The following is a 14966-nucleotide window of genomic DNA, read 5'->3' as shown; positions in this document are numbered from 1 at the left end:
CGCGCTTTGCGCTCGCATTGTTGGTGAGGTTGAGATATGTGTCTTCATGATCATATATATATATTTGAGATCAGTAGTATGGAGAGGGCCGTAGCAAGGTCAATACCCGTCTTCATCAAGCTTTCGGGCACATGCCCTTCATCAGAATCTAAACCAATATATAAAATACAAAATATAGGCCTACTAATAACAATGGTAAATAAAATGCAATGCAATATGTAACGGAGATAAGTAATTATAGTCCATAAAAAATAAAAAATAATATATATATATGTATATAAATATAAGCCTATGTGTGTGGGTGACTTTGTTCGTTTTGTGTGATCGAGCGCCTTTGGAACATTGATTCATGATTTTGCCCCCCCCCCCCATCTGAAAAATGGATCGATCGCCCCTGTGTATACATCATGCTCAATAAACAGATCACTATGTCTTCGGACTTTGAAACAGAGGGTCGTGGGTTCGAATCCCAGCCATGGCGTAATTTCCTTCAGCAAGAAACTGATCCATGATGTGCTGCACTCGACCCAGGTGAGGTAAATGGGTACCGGTAGGAAGTAATTCCTTAAGAAGCTGTGTGCGCTATGAACGCCCATAGTCTAGGAGCCAGGGGGCTTTATTCAGAATTTTTGGTGGGGAAGGTTTGACAAGCTTATCCGGGGTAAAATTGTGCGCTGATTCCAAAAATGCCACTCTTATTGACCGTACTCACGCCATTTTGGTCATTTTGGCCAAATTTTGGCCAAAAATGACCATTTTGACCACTCTTTGGAAAATGGTCCCTTAACAGACTGCTTTTGTAGCCACATGCAATTAAAAGGGTCTATCTTAAGTAAAAATGCACACAGATTCCAGATAAAGTGCTTTCATTTGCCAAATCACAACAGCAGTGGTCATTTTGGCCATAATTTGGCCAAAAATGACAATTTTCATGATTTTTTGGCCGAAATGTTTACAAATATTGATCAGAGCTTCGACTGGATGTTTTTAGAAATCCACATTTATTTTCAAAATGTGCGCTGGATCATAACCATCAACCTCATGTAATTTATTCCGTCAGTTTTGACCTATGAGGGTCATTTTGGGTACTTTAGACATAACTGACCATTCGCGCAATTTGCATTATTAACTGTTCAAATAGGCAGGAAATTGAGGTCTTCAGCATGTTTTTTCTTCTTCCCTTATAAAATGAGAATGCATTTAAATGTCCTTCATTTGTAAAATTTTATGCTGATTCCAAATATATCTGTCTAAATGACCCTATTTAACAGTTTAAGGTTATTTTGGCCACTTATGACCCTTAAAATGACCAATGACATCAGTTCAATTTATCCAAAAATACTTTGAATGTTACCAGAATCGTTACAAGGGCATACTGTGACACCTAACATTGGTGTATTAATCCTTAAAATTGAACATCTCAAAAGTATTTTGACCTCATGCAATTTATTCCATCAGTTTTGACCTATGAGGGTTACTTGGCGTACTTTAGCCACAACTGACCATTCACGCAGTTTTGCATATAATAAACTGCACATAGACAGGAATTTCAGGTCTTCATCGTGTTTTATCTTCTTCCCATATAAAATGGAAATGCATTCAAAAGTTCATCTTATATAAAATGTGATGTTGATTCCAAATATATCAGTCTTAATGACCCTATTTAACAGCTTTAGGTTATTTTGGCCATTTATGGCCCTTAAAATGGCCAATAACATCAGTTCAATTTATCCAGAAATACTTCGAAAGTTACCAGAATCTTAACAAGGGTGTGCTGTAATACCCAACACTGGTGAATGAATCCTTAAAATTGAGCATCCCCAAAGTTGACTACCTTGGTCATTTTGGCCACCTTGACCCCCCGGCCAGCCCTGCTCATTGTGTATGTTAATTCAGGTGATATCGAACATGGTGAGGAGAAATTTTGGATTGCGTTAATATTAGCATCAATTATTGTTAAATGGGGAAGTTTGAAAGCTTCTTGGTAGAAATCAATGAAATTATTCCACACAGACCATAACTATTGGACCCTGTGGTCATTTTGACCACGTTTCCCTTCATATTGACCAGTGACCATGGACCCTAGGAATCTTCAATTAGTGGAGAGATTAGCTAAGAGAGAGACCTTGCATGCTTTGATAAGTCAAAAAGGGCTCAAATGCTGGTCAGTATCATTATCAGCATGAGCTACCAATAATTGGTGAAGAGTGTCGATAATTGTGATAAAATCCTTTACATCGTGCATACATAAGGTTGTTTGACCATGGCACTGTGGTCATTTACATGATTTTAGCCACCTTGACCACACAGTAAATGTTTATGGAAACCTCACATATATGGGGCAGTAAATTCAGGAATGAGACACTTTAGCATCATTTACATGTTATTTTAAAACACTTTTCTAGATTAATGTAGATTAATGATTCCAAATATATTAGTCTTAATGACCATTTATGAGCTAGTTGTCATTTTGGTCGCTTTTGGTCCCGACAATGACCAATCACATTTGCATGTATCAAAGAGGATTCAAATGTTGTGCGTCGCTCCGTATTGTTAATAAGATGTATTATATCAATTATTGATTTCAATATGATATGACTAATAGCACATTATCAAAATTTTGAAACCAATTTGGCCATTTTGACTATCTATCGCATGTATGACTTTTGTAAATAAACATGACAGGAGCAATTGTGGAAATGCGTTCAATCCCTCTCGATTGGAAATATTAAAAGCTCACCTTGAGTAAAAAAAATTGTGCCAAATACCTCACCATTTGGTCATTGTGTGGTCAGTGGCGGCACCAAGGGGGGGCATGGGGGGGCATTTGCCCCCCCACTCAGAAGCTTTGCCCCCCCAGTTGCCCCCCCAGAAATTTTGAGGACTTAAAAGAAAATTATACAGTAATTTGTAAATAAGTAGATGCTGTCGTACTACATATTCAAGCTCAGCTGTGAAGTGCTCTAAAATACCATTTTCTGCTCTTCAAAACTTGAAAATTTTCTCACTTAGTCGCTGTTGGCTTCCTCGCACACTATTAGTTTGTAATAAGTTTATATCGCTTGTTATATCTTGCATTAAGGCAGACATTTCAATGTGTGATACACAAGCTAATGTAAGTGTTAAACTACAGTACATGGCGTGTATTCTGTCGTCAGCAATGTTTATTCTTGGGGGGGGGGGCGTGGAGGACAAATACTCAAAGTCTGCCCCCTTCCTTGAAATAAATATGCATCTACTCATGTAAAATTTGGATTAAACTCATCGATTTGCTTCATTAACAAATAAGAATGCTTGAACTCTTCGTTCATAATTTGTCACCGTCATGGTTTTTAGTGAAAAAGTAAATAGGCTATGTAAAGATGTGCAATCTGCGATGGGTGTTCTGTCCCCTCCCTCTTAAGCTGATAGCTACTTCAGTGAATCACTTACACTAGCAAAGGAAAATGGACTTAAATGTAGCAATAAACGCAGACAAACCAGTGCACCATCAACAATGGATGACTTTGTAGTTCTGTCTAAGCTCGGAAAGCGTGACAAAGTGTCTGATGCAGCTAGCATGAAAATAGCAATACTTAATCCTACAGTGGATGTGTTTTTAGGTGAATTAAGTAGAAGATTTAGCAACGAAAATCTGCAGATCTTTCGTTCACTTGCAGCTCTGGATCCTAAGTCTCATAAGTTTCTGGACTTCGAAACTGTCAAGCCTCTTGCAGTGCACTATAAACTCAATCTTGAGGACATCAAAACTGAAATGAGACTTGTCAAGAGAATGATTGAAAGGTCTGACACCAAACTAGAAACTTTGATTGATGTCGCGGAACACCTGAAGCCACTTACTATGTCCTTTGAAGAACTGTACAAGTTAGTGAAAATAGCTGCAATCATCCCAGTAAGTACAGCTTCTTGTGAAAGAACCTTCAGTTAACTCAAGCTCATCAAAAATCATCTCAGAGCCAACATGACTAACAGCAGGCTCAAAAGCCTCGCGGTAATAAGTGTCCACCGAGAAAGAGCTCTTGCTATCGACCTGGAAGAGGTGGTTGACAGGTTCATCATGAGATACCCAACGACCAGGATAACGCTCAAGTAGGAATGTAAGTATAAGCCTACAGATGTCAGTAACTTTACATGTGCTTGGAAAATATGTAGACAAGTTATGTTTTGCAATTAGTTGGTTAGCATTTTTCCCTTTTTTTTACATTATTACCTTGCATACATTGACAATGCTGTTTGTTTTGCTGCATGCATTTTTTCTGATGTGATACAAAAATGTAAAAGTAGAATAGGTCTACGCCTTAAGATTACATATATGTAAATGTTCAGTTCATGATCTAGTTTTGATCAATAACTTTGCTCCATTAAGCATTACCTGATTTTACAAAAATTTCTGTTTATATCAAGTGTAACAAAAAAATGTTTATTGGGGCCACTAAAACTCGCGCTTCGCGCTCGATTTTTCCACACATGCAAAAAAAAATTTTGACTGCCCTTGCCCCCCCAATATTTTCTTTTGCCCCCCATTTGCCCCCCCACTTTGAAAATCCTGGTGCCGCCACTGTGTGTGGTCATTGAGTAGCCATAACATCATTCCTTCCTTTTTTATTTAAATTATACAGATAACTATATTCTAGAGGAAGGCACTAATCCTGAACTCAAAGGTGCGTCATTACAAAGCTATTGGTCAAAGTGGATTTCACGAATAGATTTAACCATGGTGCATTTTTATTACCTTTGCCATTTGGTGTAATGTTTCACAAACCTCACATTGACATGATTGGTAAAGTTGAAAGTGGAAAACTTGCCCTAAATTGTTAAAGAGTGACCAAAATTCGGCACAGAAAATAATTTCATATAGAGAATGTATTTTATTACCCAGTACGTCTTCAAAAGAATTAAGGGTAAGTTTGCTGCTCACCAATCATGCCAATGTGAGCTTTGTGAATCACTGTACAAGAAAAAACAAAGATTGTAAAAATGAATGATAGTCAAAACTCTTTGTGAACTTCACTGTGACCTATTTTGCTTTGTAATGATTCTCAGTACAATTTGACTTTAAAGAAGGAAAATAATTCTGGCTATTTAGGAACATACAGTGATCAAAGGGGCCACAGTAGACAGTCACATGATATTTGGCACAATTTTTACTGAAGGTGAGCCTTTAATATTTCCCATGAAAAGGGATTACGCATTTCATCATGTTCATAGACCTACAATTGCTGCTAAGTCATGTTTATTTCAAAATTCACACATTGGATAAACGGTCAAAGTGGCCAAAGTGGTCACATTTTGATTATGTACTATTAGTAATATTATATTGAATTAAATAATTTGTCATTGAAAATGATTGATACAACAAATCTTACAAAAATATAGAGCAAGAATATTGGAATACTTTTGATACATGTAGTTGTAATTGCTAATTGTAGGGACCAAAATGACCACTATAAGTAGTCATTAAGACTGATATATTCTAAATCATTGTATTAATCTGGTGCAGAAAGTTTTTGTAATATGTCTTATCTAACATCATTCTTGAATTCGTTTCCATGAATTACAAAATGGTTAATGTGCCTAAAATCATGAAAATGACCAAAGTGAATGGTCAAACAACCTTATGTGTACTTGATGTAAAGGTTTTTATCACATTCATTAAACTCTTGATTATTGGTGTAGTAGCTCAAGCTGAAAATAATATTAAGCAACATTTAAGACTATTTTAAATCAAATAATGTGTGGTCACGAGAAATTATTGAGGAAAGGTGATCAAAATTACCACAAAGTCCAATAGTTCGGCCAATAACACTGATTTATATGGAATCATTGCATTGATTTTCACCCCAAAGCTTTCAAACTTTTCCAATTTAACAATAATTGATGCTAATATTAACACAATCCTGAATTGTCTCCTCACTATGTTCACTATCATGACTATAGGCTAATTTAGTATACACATTGGGCAGGGGACAATCTGGCCAAAATGACCAAGGTTGTCAAAAATATTTTTGGGACACTCAATTTAAATGATTAATACACCAGTGTTAGGTGTCACAGCACACCCTTGTAACGATTATAGTAACATTCAAAGTATTTTTGGATAAACTGAAGTATTGAACAGATGGTATTGGTCATTTGGTGCCAAAAAGTGGCCAAAATGACCATAATCTGTTAAATGGGGTCATTAAGACTGACATATTGGGAATCAGCTTGAAATTCTACACAAGAACGACATATGCATCATTCCCATTTTATAAAGGAGGAAGATAAAGCACACTGAAGACCTCAAATTCCTGCCGATTTGCACAGTTATTATGCAAAATTGCACGAATGGTCAGTTACCCAAAATGGTCAAAAGTCAAAACTAATGATACAAATTACATGAGGTCAAAACACTTTTGAAATGTTCATTTTAAAGGATTAATACACCAATGTTCGATGTCACAGCACATCCTGGTAACGATTCTGGTAACATTGAGGTATTTTGGATAAATTGAACTGATGTTATTGGGCATTTTTATGGCCATAAGTGGTCAAAATGACCATTAGGTGTTCAGTAGGGTCATTAAGACTGATATATTTAGAATCAGCATAATATTCTATACAAGATGGACATTTAAATGTATTACCATTTTATAAGGGAAGAAGATAAAACACACTGAAGACCTCAAATTCCTGCCTATGTGCGAATGGTCAGTTATGTCTAAAGTACCCAAAATGACCCTCATAGGTCAAAACTGATGGAATGAGGTCAAAATAATTTTGAGATGTTCAATTTAAAGGATTAACACACCCCAATGTTAGGTGTCGCAACACACCCTTGTAACGATTCTGGTAACGTTCGAAGTATTTGGGGGTAAAATGATCTGATGTCATTGGTCATTTTAAGGGCCATAAGTGGCCAAAATAACCATAAGCTATTGAAAAGGGTCAATAAGACTGACATATTTGGAATCTGCATAAAATTCTACACAAGATGGATTTTTGAACGCATTTGCATTTTATATTGGGAAGAAGATAAAACACGCTATGAGACCTAAAATTCCTGCCTACATGTATATGTGCACTTTATTATGCAAAACTTCGTAAAGGGTCAGTTATGTATAAAGTACCCTAAATGACCCTCATAGGTCAAAACTGATGGAATAAATTACATAAGGTCAAAATACTTTGTGAGATATTCAATTTGAAGGAATAACACACCAATGTTAGGGGTCGCAGCACACCTTGTAATGGTTCTGGTAACGTTCGAAGTATTTGGGGGTAAAATGAACTGATGTCATTGGCCATTTTGAGGGCCATAAGTGGTCAAAATTACCACAAGCTATTAAATAGGGTATTTATGAATGATATATTTGGAATCAGCATAAAATTTTACACTTTAAGGACATTTAAATGCATTCTCATTTTATAAGGGAAGAAGAAAAAACATGCTGAAGACCTCAAGTTCCTGCCTATTTGAACAGTTAATAATGCAAATTGCGCGAATGGTCAGTTATGTCTAAAGTACCCAAAATGACCCTCATAGGTCAAAACTGACGGAATAAATTACATGAGGTTGATGGTTATGATCCAGCGCACATTTTGAAAATAAATGTGGATTTCTAAAAACATCCAGTCGTAGCTCTGATCAATATTTGTAACACATTTCGGCCAAAAAATCATGAAAATTGTCATTTTTGGCCAAATTATGGCCAAAATGACCACTGCTATTGTGATTTGGCAAATGAAAGCACTTTATCTGGAATCTGTGTGCATTTTTACTTAAGATAGACCCTTTTAATTGCATGTGGCTACAAAAGCAGTCTGTTAAGGGACCATTTTCCGAAGAGTGGTCAAAATGGTCATTTTTGGCCAAAATTTGGCCAAAATGACCAAAATGGCGTGAGTACGGTCAATAAGAGTGGCATTTTTGGAATCAGCGCACAATTTTACCCCGGATAAGCTTGTCAAACCTTCCCCACCAAAAATTCTGAATAAAGCCCCCTGGCTCCTAGACTACTAGCTTAGCCGGGTAATATAGGAGCACCTTGAGCACCTAACAAGGTGGATATGTGGGCAATATAAATATCCTATATTATTATTATTATTATTATGTACATCAGTGGCGTACCGTGGGTCACGGCATGGGGGGGGCACCAGCAATTTTTTTAGTCTCTTAGGGACCGCGCGAAGCGCGCTCAGTTGTCAGGTATACTGACCTAACAGAGATATTTTATGGCAGTGCCATTAAACGGATATGTATCTCACTGATTAAATATTGCGAGCACGAAGCGCGAGCTGAAAAGTTTTGATATTCAGAGCTAAAAAGGGACATTATGATCAATTTTGTTTTAATCACGATACGTAACTGTCTCGCTAAACAAACAGTGCGAGTGCGAAGCGCGAGCTAAACTTTTTGTATATATATTGACCCTAAACAGGGAAATTTTAAGGACTATATTTCAGAATCCATTAGAAGTATAAATATCTCACCATAGTCATCTAATGCTAGTACCATCCTTTGCTGATTTTGTTAGAATTACATCTAAACACATTAAGTAATTTTTGAAGTAATTGTAATCATGATTATCATACGCATCTCACAAATCAAATACTGCGAGCGCGAAGCGCGAGCTGAAAAATTATGTAGGAAATTCAGACCTGAAGAGGGGCATTCTAAGGCTTATTTGTAGATATTCACTAAGACCCTACGTATTTCACTAACCAAGTGATGCGAGGGCGAAGCGCGAGCTGAACATTTTTTATATTCAGATCAGAAAAATTGACGTTTTAAGGACTGATTTAAGTTTATGAAGAGCAGAAATCTCACCAATCTACTTATGCGAACGTCAGCGCGGACAGGAAATGTTTTATATTAAGACCTTAAATTAGGGCAATCACAAGAAGTGATGTAAAAGAAGAATATGTTACTACATAAAACAATAATAACTCGAATTACGAGGAAATATATTTGTTGTATATTGATTTGAAAACGGGATGTTTTAGTACAACAGGATTATATATATAGTTAAACAGTCTATGCGAGCACCAGGAACAACATGAACACAATGAAGCAAATGTTTTATAAAGTTATGAAAAATGCTTCTTATGTAACATAACATAACATTATAATGAACAATAATTTCTTCTTTCTCCACTACGTTTCTTTTCCCTTTTCCCTCTTTTTCTTCTTTTCCCCGTTTTTTTGGCCAGCCGATGGGGGGGGGGGGGGGGCACGTGCCCCCCATGCCCCCGTAGTTACACCACTGATGTACATGGTCAAGACAATTTTTGTCATTTTTTTCTTTCGTATTAGTTTAGAATAGGCTTACTTGTAACACAAATTGACTTTTCAAAAAAAATTATATAAGTACAGTATACTACAACAATGAAGGAATTTCCAAGAACACCATGCATATCAACCACTCCCAAATGTCCTAACTTGTGATTTTAGTGGGGGGTAATGTTGAAAAATCCCAATCCACGAGAAATTTGTGTCAATCATCCCCCTCAAGAATATCGATCGACACCAATGTCGATGAGTGATGTGATTATGATACATCAGAAAGATTAAGTGGGTATATAAAGTATACAAAATAATTGAGAAAATAAATGAATATTTTAAACTACACATGGAATTTATAAAATCAAGAAAATAAAATAGTTGTAAATATTAGGCCTTAATTTATTTTCAGCATTTTCAGTTGATAAAAAGTGCAAACAAAATATAAATGCAATCAAGCAGAATCATAGGATTCAATATTAGGGAAAGGGGTCATTAGGTTTGAAAGGGCCTTTGAAAGTCAAACTTGCAACCGCTAGCCGTATTACTCTTTAGTTCATTTATTTACATTCAGCATCATTATAAGGAAATGAATTACTCGATCTGTATCTTTCGGTGTTACATTATTTTGAATGGTATCAACATGTTATAATGTTTGCGGGTAATGAAATGAAACTGAACGTTTTACTGTCTCAGGGATCTGACAATGGAAACATGTACCATTTTCATGTTAATTACACACAGATAATAATTTAATGTACATTTTCCAAGTAATTAACCGGGGAATCATAGTCTCTTCATACCTACTATAATGACACCTTAACATGCATTTAACCGTATACCAACCCCATGATACCAACCATGCAGCAATATACCAACCAACCAACCAACCTTATAAGGAGCGCTTGTAAATGCTTTCGAAAGACACATTATTAAAACCAATAAATAATTATACTTGCTTATATAGCGCTTAATACTTACTTTGTCAGAAGTCTCTAAGCGCGCTTATATGCAGCATATACCCTGGCTTTAGCAGTGCAGCTGTTACGCGCGCTGCGTTTCAAGGAATAAATTCCTGCCAGGTACCCATTTACCTCACCTGGGTAATTGAGTGCAGCACATTGTGGATCAATTTCTTGCTGAAGGAAATTGGGATTCGAACCCACGACCCTCTGAATCAGAGTCCGCGGAGACTAATCCACTGGGCCACAACACTCCACACACACATCCATGAAATGAAAACACAAGCACGAGTACTAAATGTTAAATCTAACAATCGATGTTAAACAAAATATGCACAATGCCTTTCTTCGGTGAATCTATATCTCACACACAGCCCGGACACACAGAAATGACGAGAGCGGCTGCGAAGGGGAGGATGGAATCCCTCTCGCTTAGCCTGGCGGAAATCATCGGATATCGATGGATAGCGCCACCTCCACGCCCACCCACCCAACCAACCAACAACCAACCAACCAACAACCAACCAACCAACCAACCAACCAACTAACCAACCGACCGACCAACCAACCAACCAACCAACAACCAACCAACCAACTGACCAACCAGCCAACTAACCAACCAACGACCAATCAACCAATCAATGATTAGAGCGTAATACGTTAACGCAACACTAAATAAGAATATTTAAACGTTTTAAACATTAACCAAAATAAAAAGGATGAGGAAGGGAGGGGTGCCCCTCGGCGCGATTGGTTCGTTGTATTTTTTCTTCTTTTGTTAGTTGTTCCTGTCTTTTGTTTTGTTTGTTTGTTGTTTCATTTTCTCTCTGCTTTATGTGTATGTTTTTCCCCCTCTGTCTATTTCCCATTTTTGTTGTTGTTGGTGTGTTAGTTTGTTCAAATTTGGGGTCTAATGGGAGGGGGGGGGGGGTTCATGGGGAGAGAGAATGCTCAATATACATTAATTCTTTCAATTTGCATAGTTGTTACGTCTTTTTTTTAAATCATTATTATTTGCTTTAGCTGCATACATTAGTTGTTGAAATGTTATTTTTGCATGATTTCGGATTATGTCTCTTTTCTGATACAATATGGCTACTATGTCTATTACACTGTTTGGTATTGCACTGCTGCAATTATTTCCTTCATTATGTATGTAAATTTATTTGAATGAATAATAAAGATCACTACAAAACAAAATCAATCAATCAATCTTATTTCTCTAACCAACCAAGGTTTTTTAGTAGCGTATCGTTCCACAAAAAAATATGATGCAATATCGGCTGTAAACAGATTAGGAGAGTCACGATAGCTCAGGGAACAAAGTACATCAGATTCCATTGTATTCTTGGGATTCTTGACTGAGGTTGGGTAAACTCTGTTTCAAGGGAGGCTCTGTTTGGTAAGATCGATAACCTTGACATCTATATGGACCAGTAACCTTAACTTGTTGAATCTGAATATTATTCTAATAACGAAACTCGGAGATACACATTTTTCATAATATCGTGGCGTTGGAAAATAAAGCTGAAAGAGAAATATTTCTATATCTATAGAGATACTACCATTTGGGAATTATATAGACCAAAAGGCCTGCGTCCTGAAAATCAAGGTGGGTACTGTATAGTTTGTGAATGGCCATGTGTATTGTGTGATTTATCGTTTTGATTAGGAATGTGGTGCTGGTATAGCTATTAACTTGATTTACCCGAGGATCCCATAACAATTTCAATTTTAATTATAGGATTTGCAAAAAATAACACCAATCATAAAATGAAGAAAAAAAATTATACACGACCAGGGACCAATTACATAATTGTAACTCGAATGTCTGAAGCTCTCATTATGTTTATTAAAAACAGAATAAGTGATCTATAAACATTGGTCTCATTGTCAGTCATGAAATTTTGTTCATAATGGGTATGTTTGTGTATGCTCGTCCTGCTCGTGGGCCTACTTAAATGAATATGGGGATGAGTATTGACAGTACAATTGTATGTTTCTTTTGTTTATTATCGTAACTGAAATCACTGAGTTTTTTATTCATACAGGTCTCTTGATAAATAGGATTTGTTATATAATACACGGTATACGATTTGAAGGGTATATACTGCCAAATCAGACAGACACTCTCTGTTTATCAACAAGTGAAATAATGGCACTAATGAATATTAAATATATATATACATATGTAAAATAGTGTATTCTCTCTAAAAAAATAGTCAATTGTAAATCAAGATCTTAACAAAGAAAGGTGTCTCGCTTCACGGTGAAATTGCTGGTTATCTTGAAGAGAATATAGGCCCGGGGAATAGGCGTTTGGAGGTTGGGTACTAAGTCAAATTTAATAATCTCTTCCTCTATTCGTATATTTTCCACTTTTTTTAAAATAGTTTCTGAATGTCATTGATCGACCCACTCATCCCGTTCGTGATTGTCAAGTCGTTCTGTATATGGATCGATGTGGACTTTGATCATTACAATATATTATTTTCATTTTTTATCTTTCTCCTTGCGACCATTAAGATTATTTTTGAGAAATTTCTTTCAGATCCTGATCGATCATGGCTCACCTTTCTCTTTTACTGCTGATGACAGTCATTTTTGGTAGCTCTTTTATATCAATCTCAGGACAACATGTTCAGTTGAGTCTTGGTGTAGAGACAGAGCAATATACTGTACCATGCAATGAATATCAATATTTCCGTGTTGATGCTACTGAACCATGCAAAGACTTAAGAATACAGGTAAACACTGCACATATTTTATCCATGCAGCGATCGACACGTCATTTTATAAAAAAAAATATTTGTTTAAAAAGGCAGACAATTGCTAATTCTCTTATTTTGAAACATCAATTTTTCATTTTTATGAGAGGGCAGACATTCTAAATGCAACATAAAGGATCGAGGTGTCTGTGCTTCAGAGAGATGTATACTGCTGTGCTCTCTTTGAATATTTTGAAACACATATCTGTTTCGATCCTTCCAAATGCATTAGGTTCTAAATTTGAAACTAAATGAATTATTGTTGACTTATTGAAATATTTCTGGCAGTATAAAGATTAATTTGCTTTGGGAATTTAATTGAAGAATGATAAAAAAATTCAAGAGATCAAAACTCGCAAAGAAACAAACATTTTTAAAAATATGTATTCGATCAATGAAATATGACAAATATATATAGTAGGTCTTTTCTACGAAGAGATAAATAAATCATTGCCACCAGGTGGGTTATTCGCTAAAATGTGAAAACGATCTCGATTTTATTGATTTATTTTAGGTGAACCACGCTGAAGGGGAACCTGACCTATACGTATCTCGGGGACCAGATAGATTCCCAACATTTAGAAGTTTGGCTTGGTCTTCTTATGAATGGGGTTCTGAGAGTCTAATCATCTCTAGTTGGGATCCAGAGTATGTGATAGGGACATATTACATCGGGGTTCTTGCATATTGTGGTTCAGACGTCGATACAGGCAATATCCGTAAGCAAACCTTCTATCCAATAATGATTATGGCTGCAATTTGGCTTTATCTGTTATCTTTATCGAACAACATGATTTAGGAAAGTAACATACTTATACAATTTTAAGTTTCTGAAATTATATCACTATAGTTCAGGGAAACCTTATTTTTATGCCGACTAAAGGGAAGAAAGAGAATCATCATATGACGCTTATAGTTCATGAAACCCTTTCAATATTCTTGTATAGGATAATCGCCCCCCTCCAAATTCAAATACAGTGGTTAGGGCAAGTAACTTAATTTATTCCGAATGTATCGTATAAATTTATTTTCCATTTATAAACCGATTGTTCCTATGTATTTTTGGATTTCAATAACAAGTTTATTCTTAGATAAATATATATAATCTTTATAACTCTAAGCATCTATGCTTCTTTATTTCCCTTCTATCATTTGTGAACTTAGTTCTATAGAATACTAAAATAGATAGATTTTAAATGCAGAAAAATAATTTGATAATCATTGTGAGAAATTGCGTCTTTTCATTTTGGAAAAAAAATAGAAGCATTTCTCGTCTTCGAATGAAAGGCCCATCACTTACTCTACTGTCGCTCTACCATGTTATCTCTCTCAACAATTATTTTATTTATTGTTTTAGCTGCCAAGTTTACCCTGCTAGCAGAGCATATAACATCAAGCCATCCTCATGATGAAGTATCATATAATGGTCAAATCACAGACAACATAGAAGCTCAAAACTACAAGTACTATCGCTTCTGTGTACCTTCAACCTGTTCCAATATCGTTGTGGGATTGGAAAACTGTATTGATCCTCCGACATGTCCAACAAGCTATTCCTATCCAGAGCTCATCGTTTCTCGCTCAATTCAAAGACCAACCATCAACAGTCATGCTTGGAAATTAGCCTCCATTGACGTCCGCAGTGTTACCTTGAATCATGATGACCCTGACTTCTATCCTGGTCATTATTTTGTAGGTGTATATGGATGGTGTACTCCTGATAATCTTTGTGGTGATATGTCAACTTGTGGACCATGTTCATATGCAAATAACACTGAATTTCGTCTGTCATTGACAGTAACCAATGTTACAGAGAATTGCACTCCAAAGGAACCTCTAGAGCTTTGTAGTACAGGTGGAACCAAAATCATGATGTCATCTTTTAAGGTTCTCATCCTATCATTGTTGCTAGTTTGGTTCATTAATATGTACTAGCTTCTCTTTGTCTCCCTTTTCTCTTTCATAATTTGTTAT

The 14966-nt window shown here is 36.1% G+C and overlaps 1 protein-coding gene across 3 annotated transcripts; it reads left to right on the top strand.

The window, feature by feature from the left end:
* The first annotated feature begins 11602 nt into the window (after positions 1-11602).
* LOC121410105 lies at positions 11603-14963 on the top strand. Of its 3 annotated transcripts, none has more exons than XM_041601981.1 (4): positions 11603-11626; positions 12776-12971; positions 13507-13711; positions 14350-14963. In XM_041601981.1, the coding sequence occupies exons 2-4, from the start codon at positions 12789-12791 to the stop codon at positions 14925-14927; spliced, it is 966 nt and encodes a 321-aa protein (XP_041457915.1). In that variant the 5' UTR covers positions 11603-11626; positions 12776-12788; the 3' UTR covers positions 14928-14963. The 3 variants fall into 3 exon arrangements, with proteins under 3 accessions (XP_041457915.1, XP_041457914.1, XP_041457912.1); XM_041601980.1 differs by lacking the exon at positions 11603-11626 and adding an exon at positions 11633-11836; XM_041601978.1 differs by lacking the exon at positions 11603-11626 and adding an exon at positions 11633-11836 and having other exon boundaries at positions 12751-12971.
* The last annotated feature ends 3 nt before the right edge of the window (positions 14964-14966 follow it).

Source organism: Lytechinus variegatus, chromosome 3 (genome assembly GCF_018143015.1).
Source record: "Lytechinus variegatus isolate NC3 chromosome 3, Lvar_3.0, whole genome shotgun sequence".
Lineage (NCBI taxonomy): Eukaryota > Metazoa > Echinodermata > Echinoidea > Temnopleuroida > Toxopneustidae > Lytechinus > Lytechinus variegatus.
Note: the sequence above shows the minus strand (reverse complement) of the source record. Positions and strands in the feature narration are given on the sequence as shown.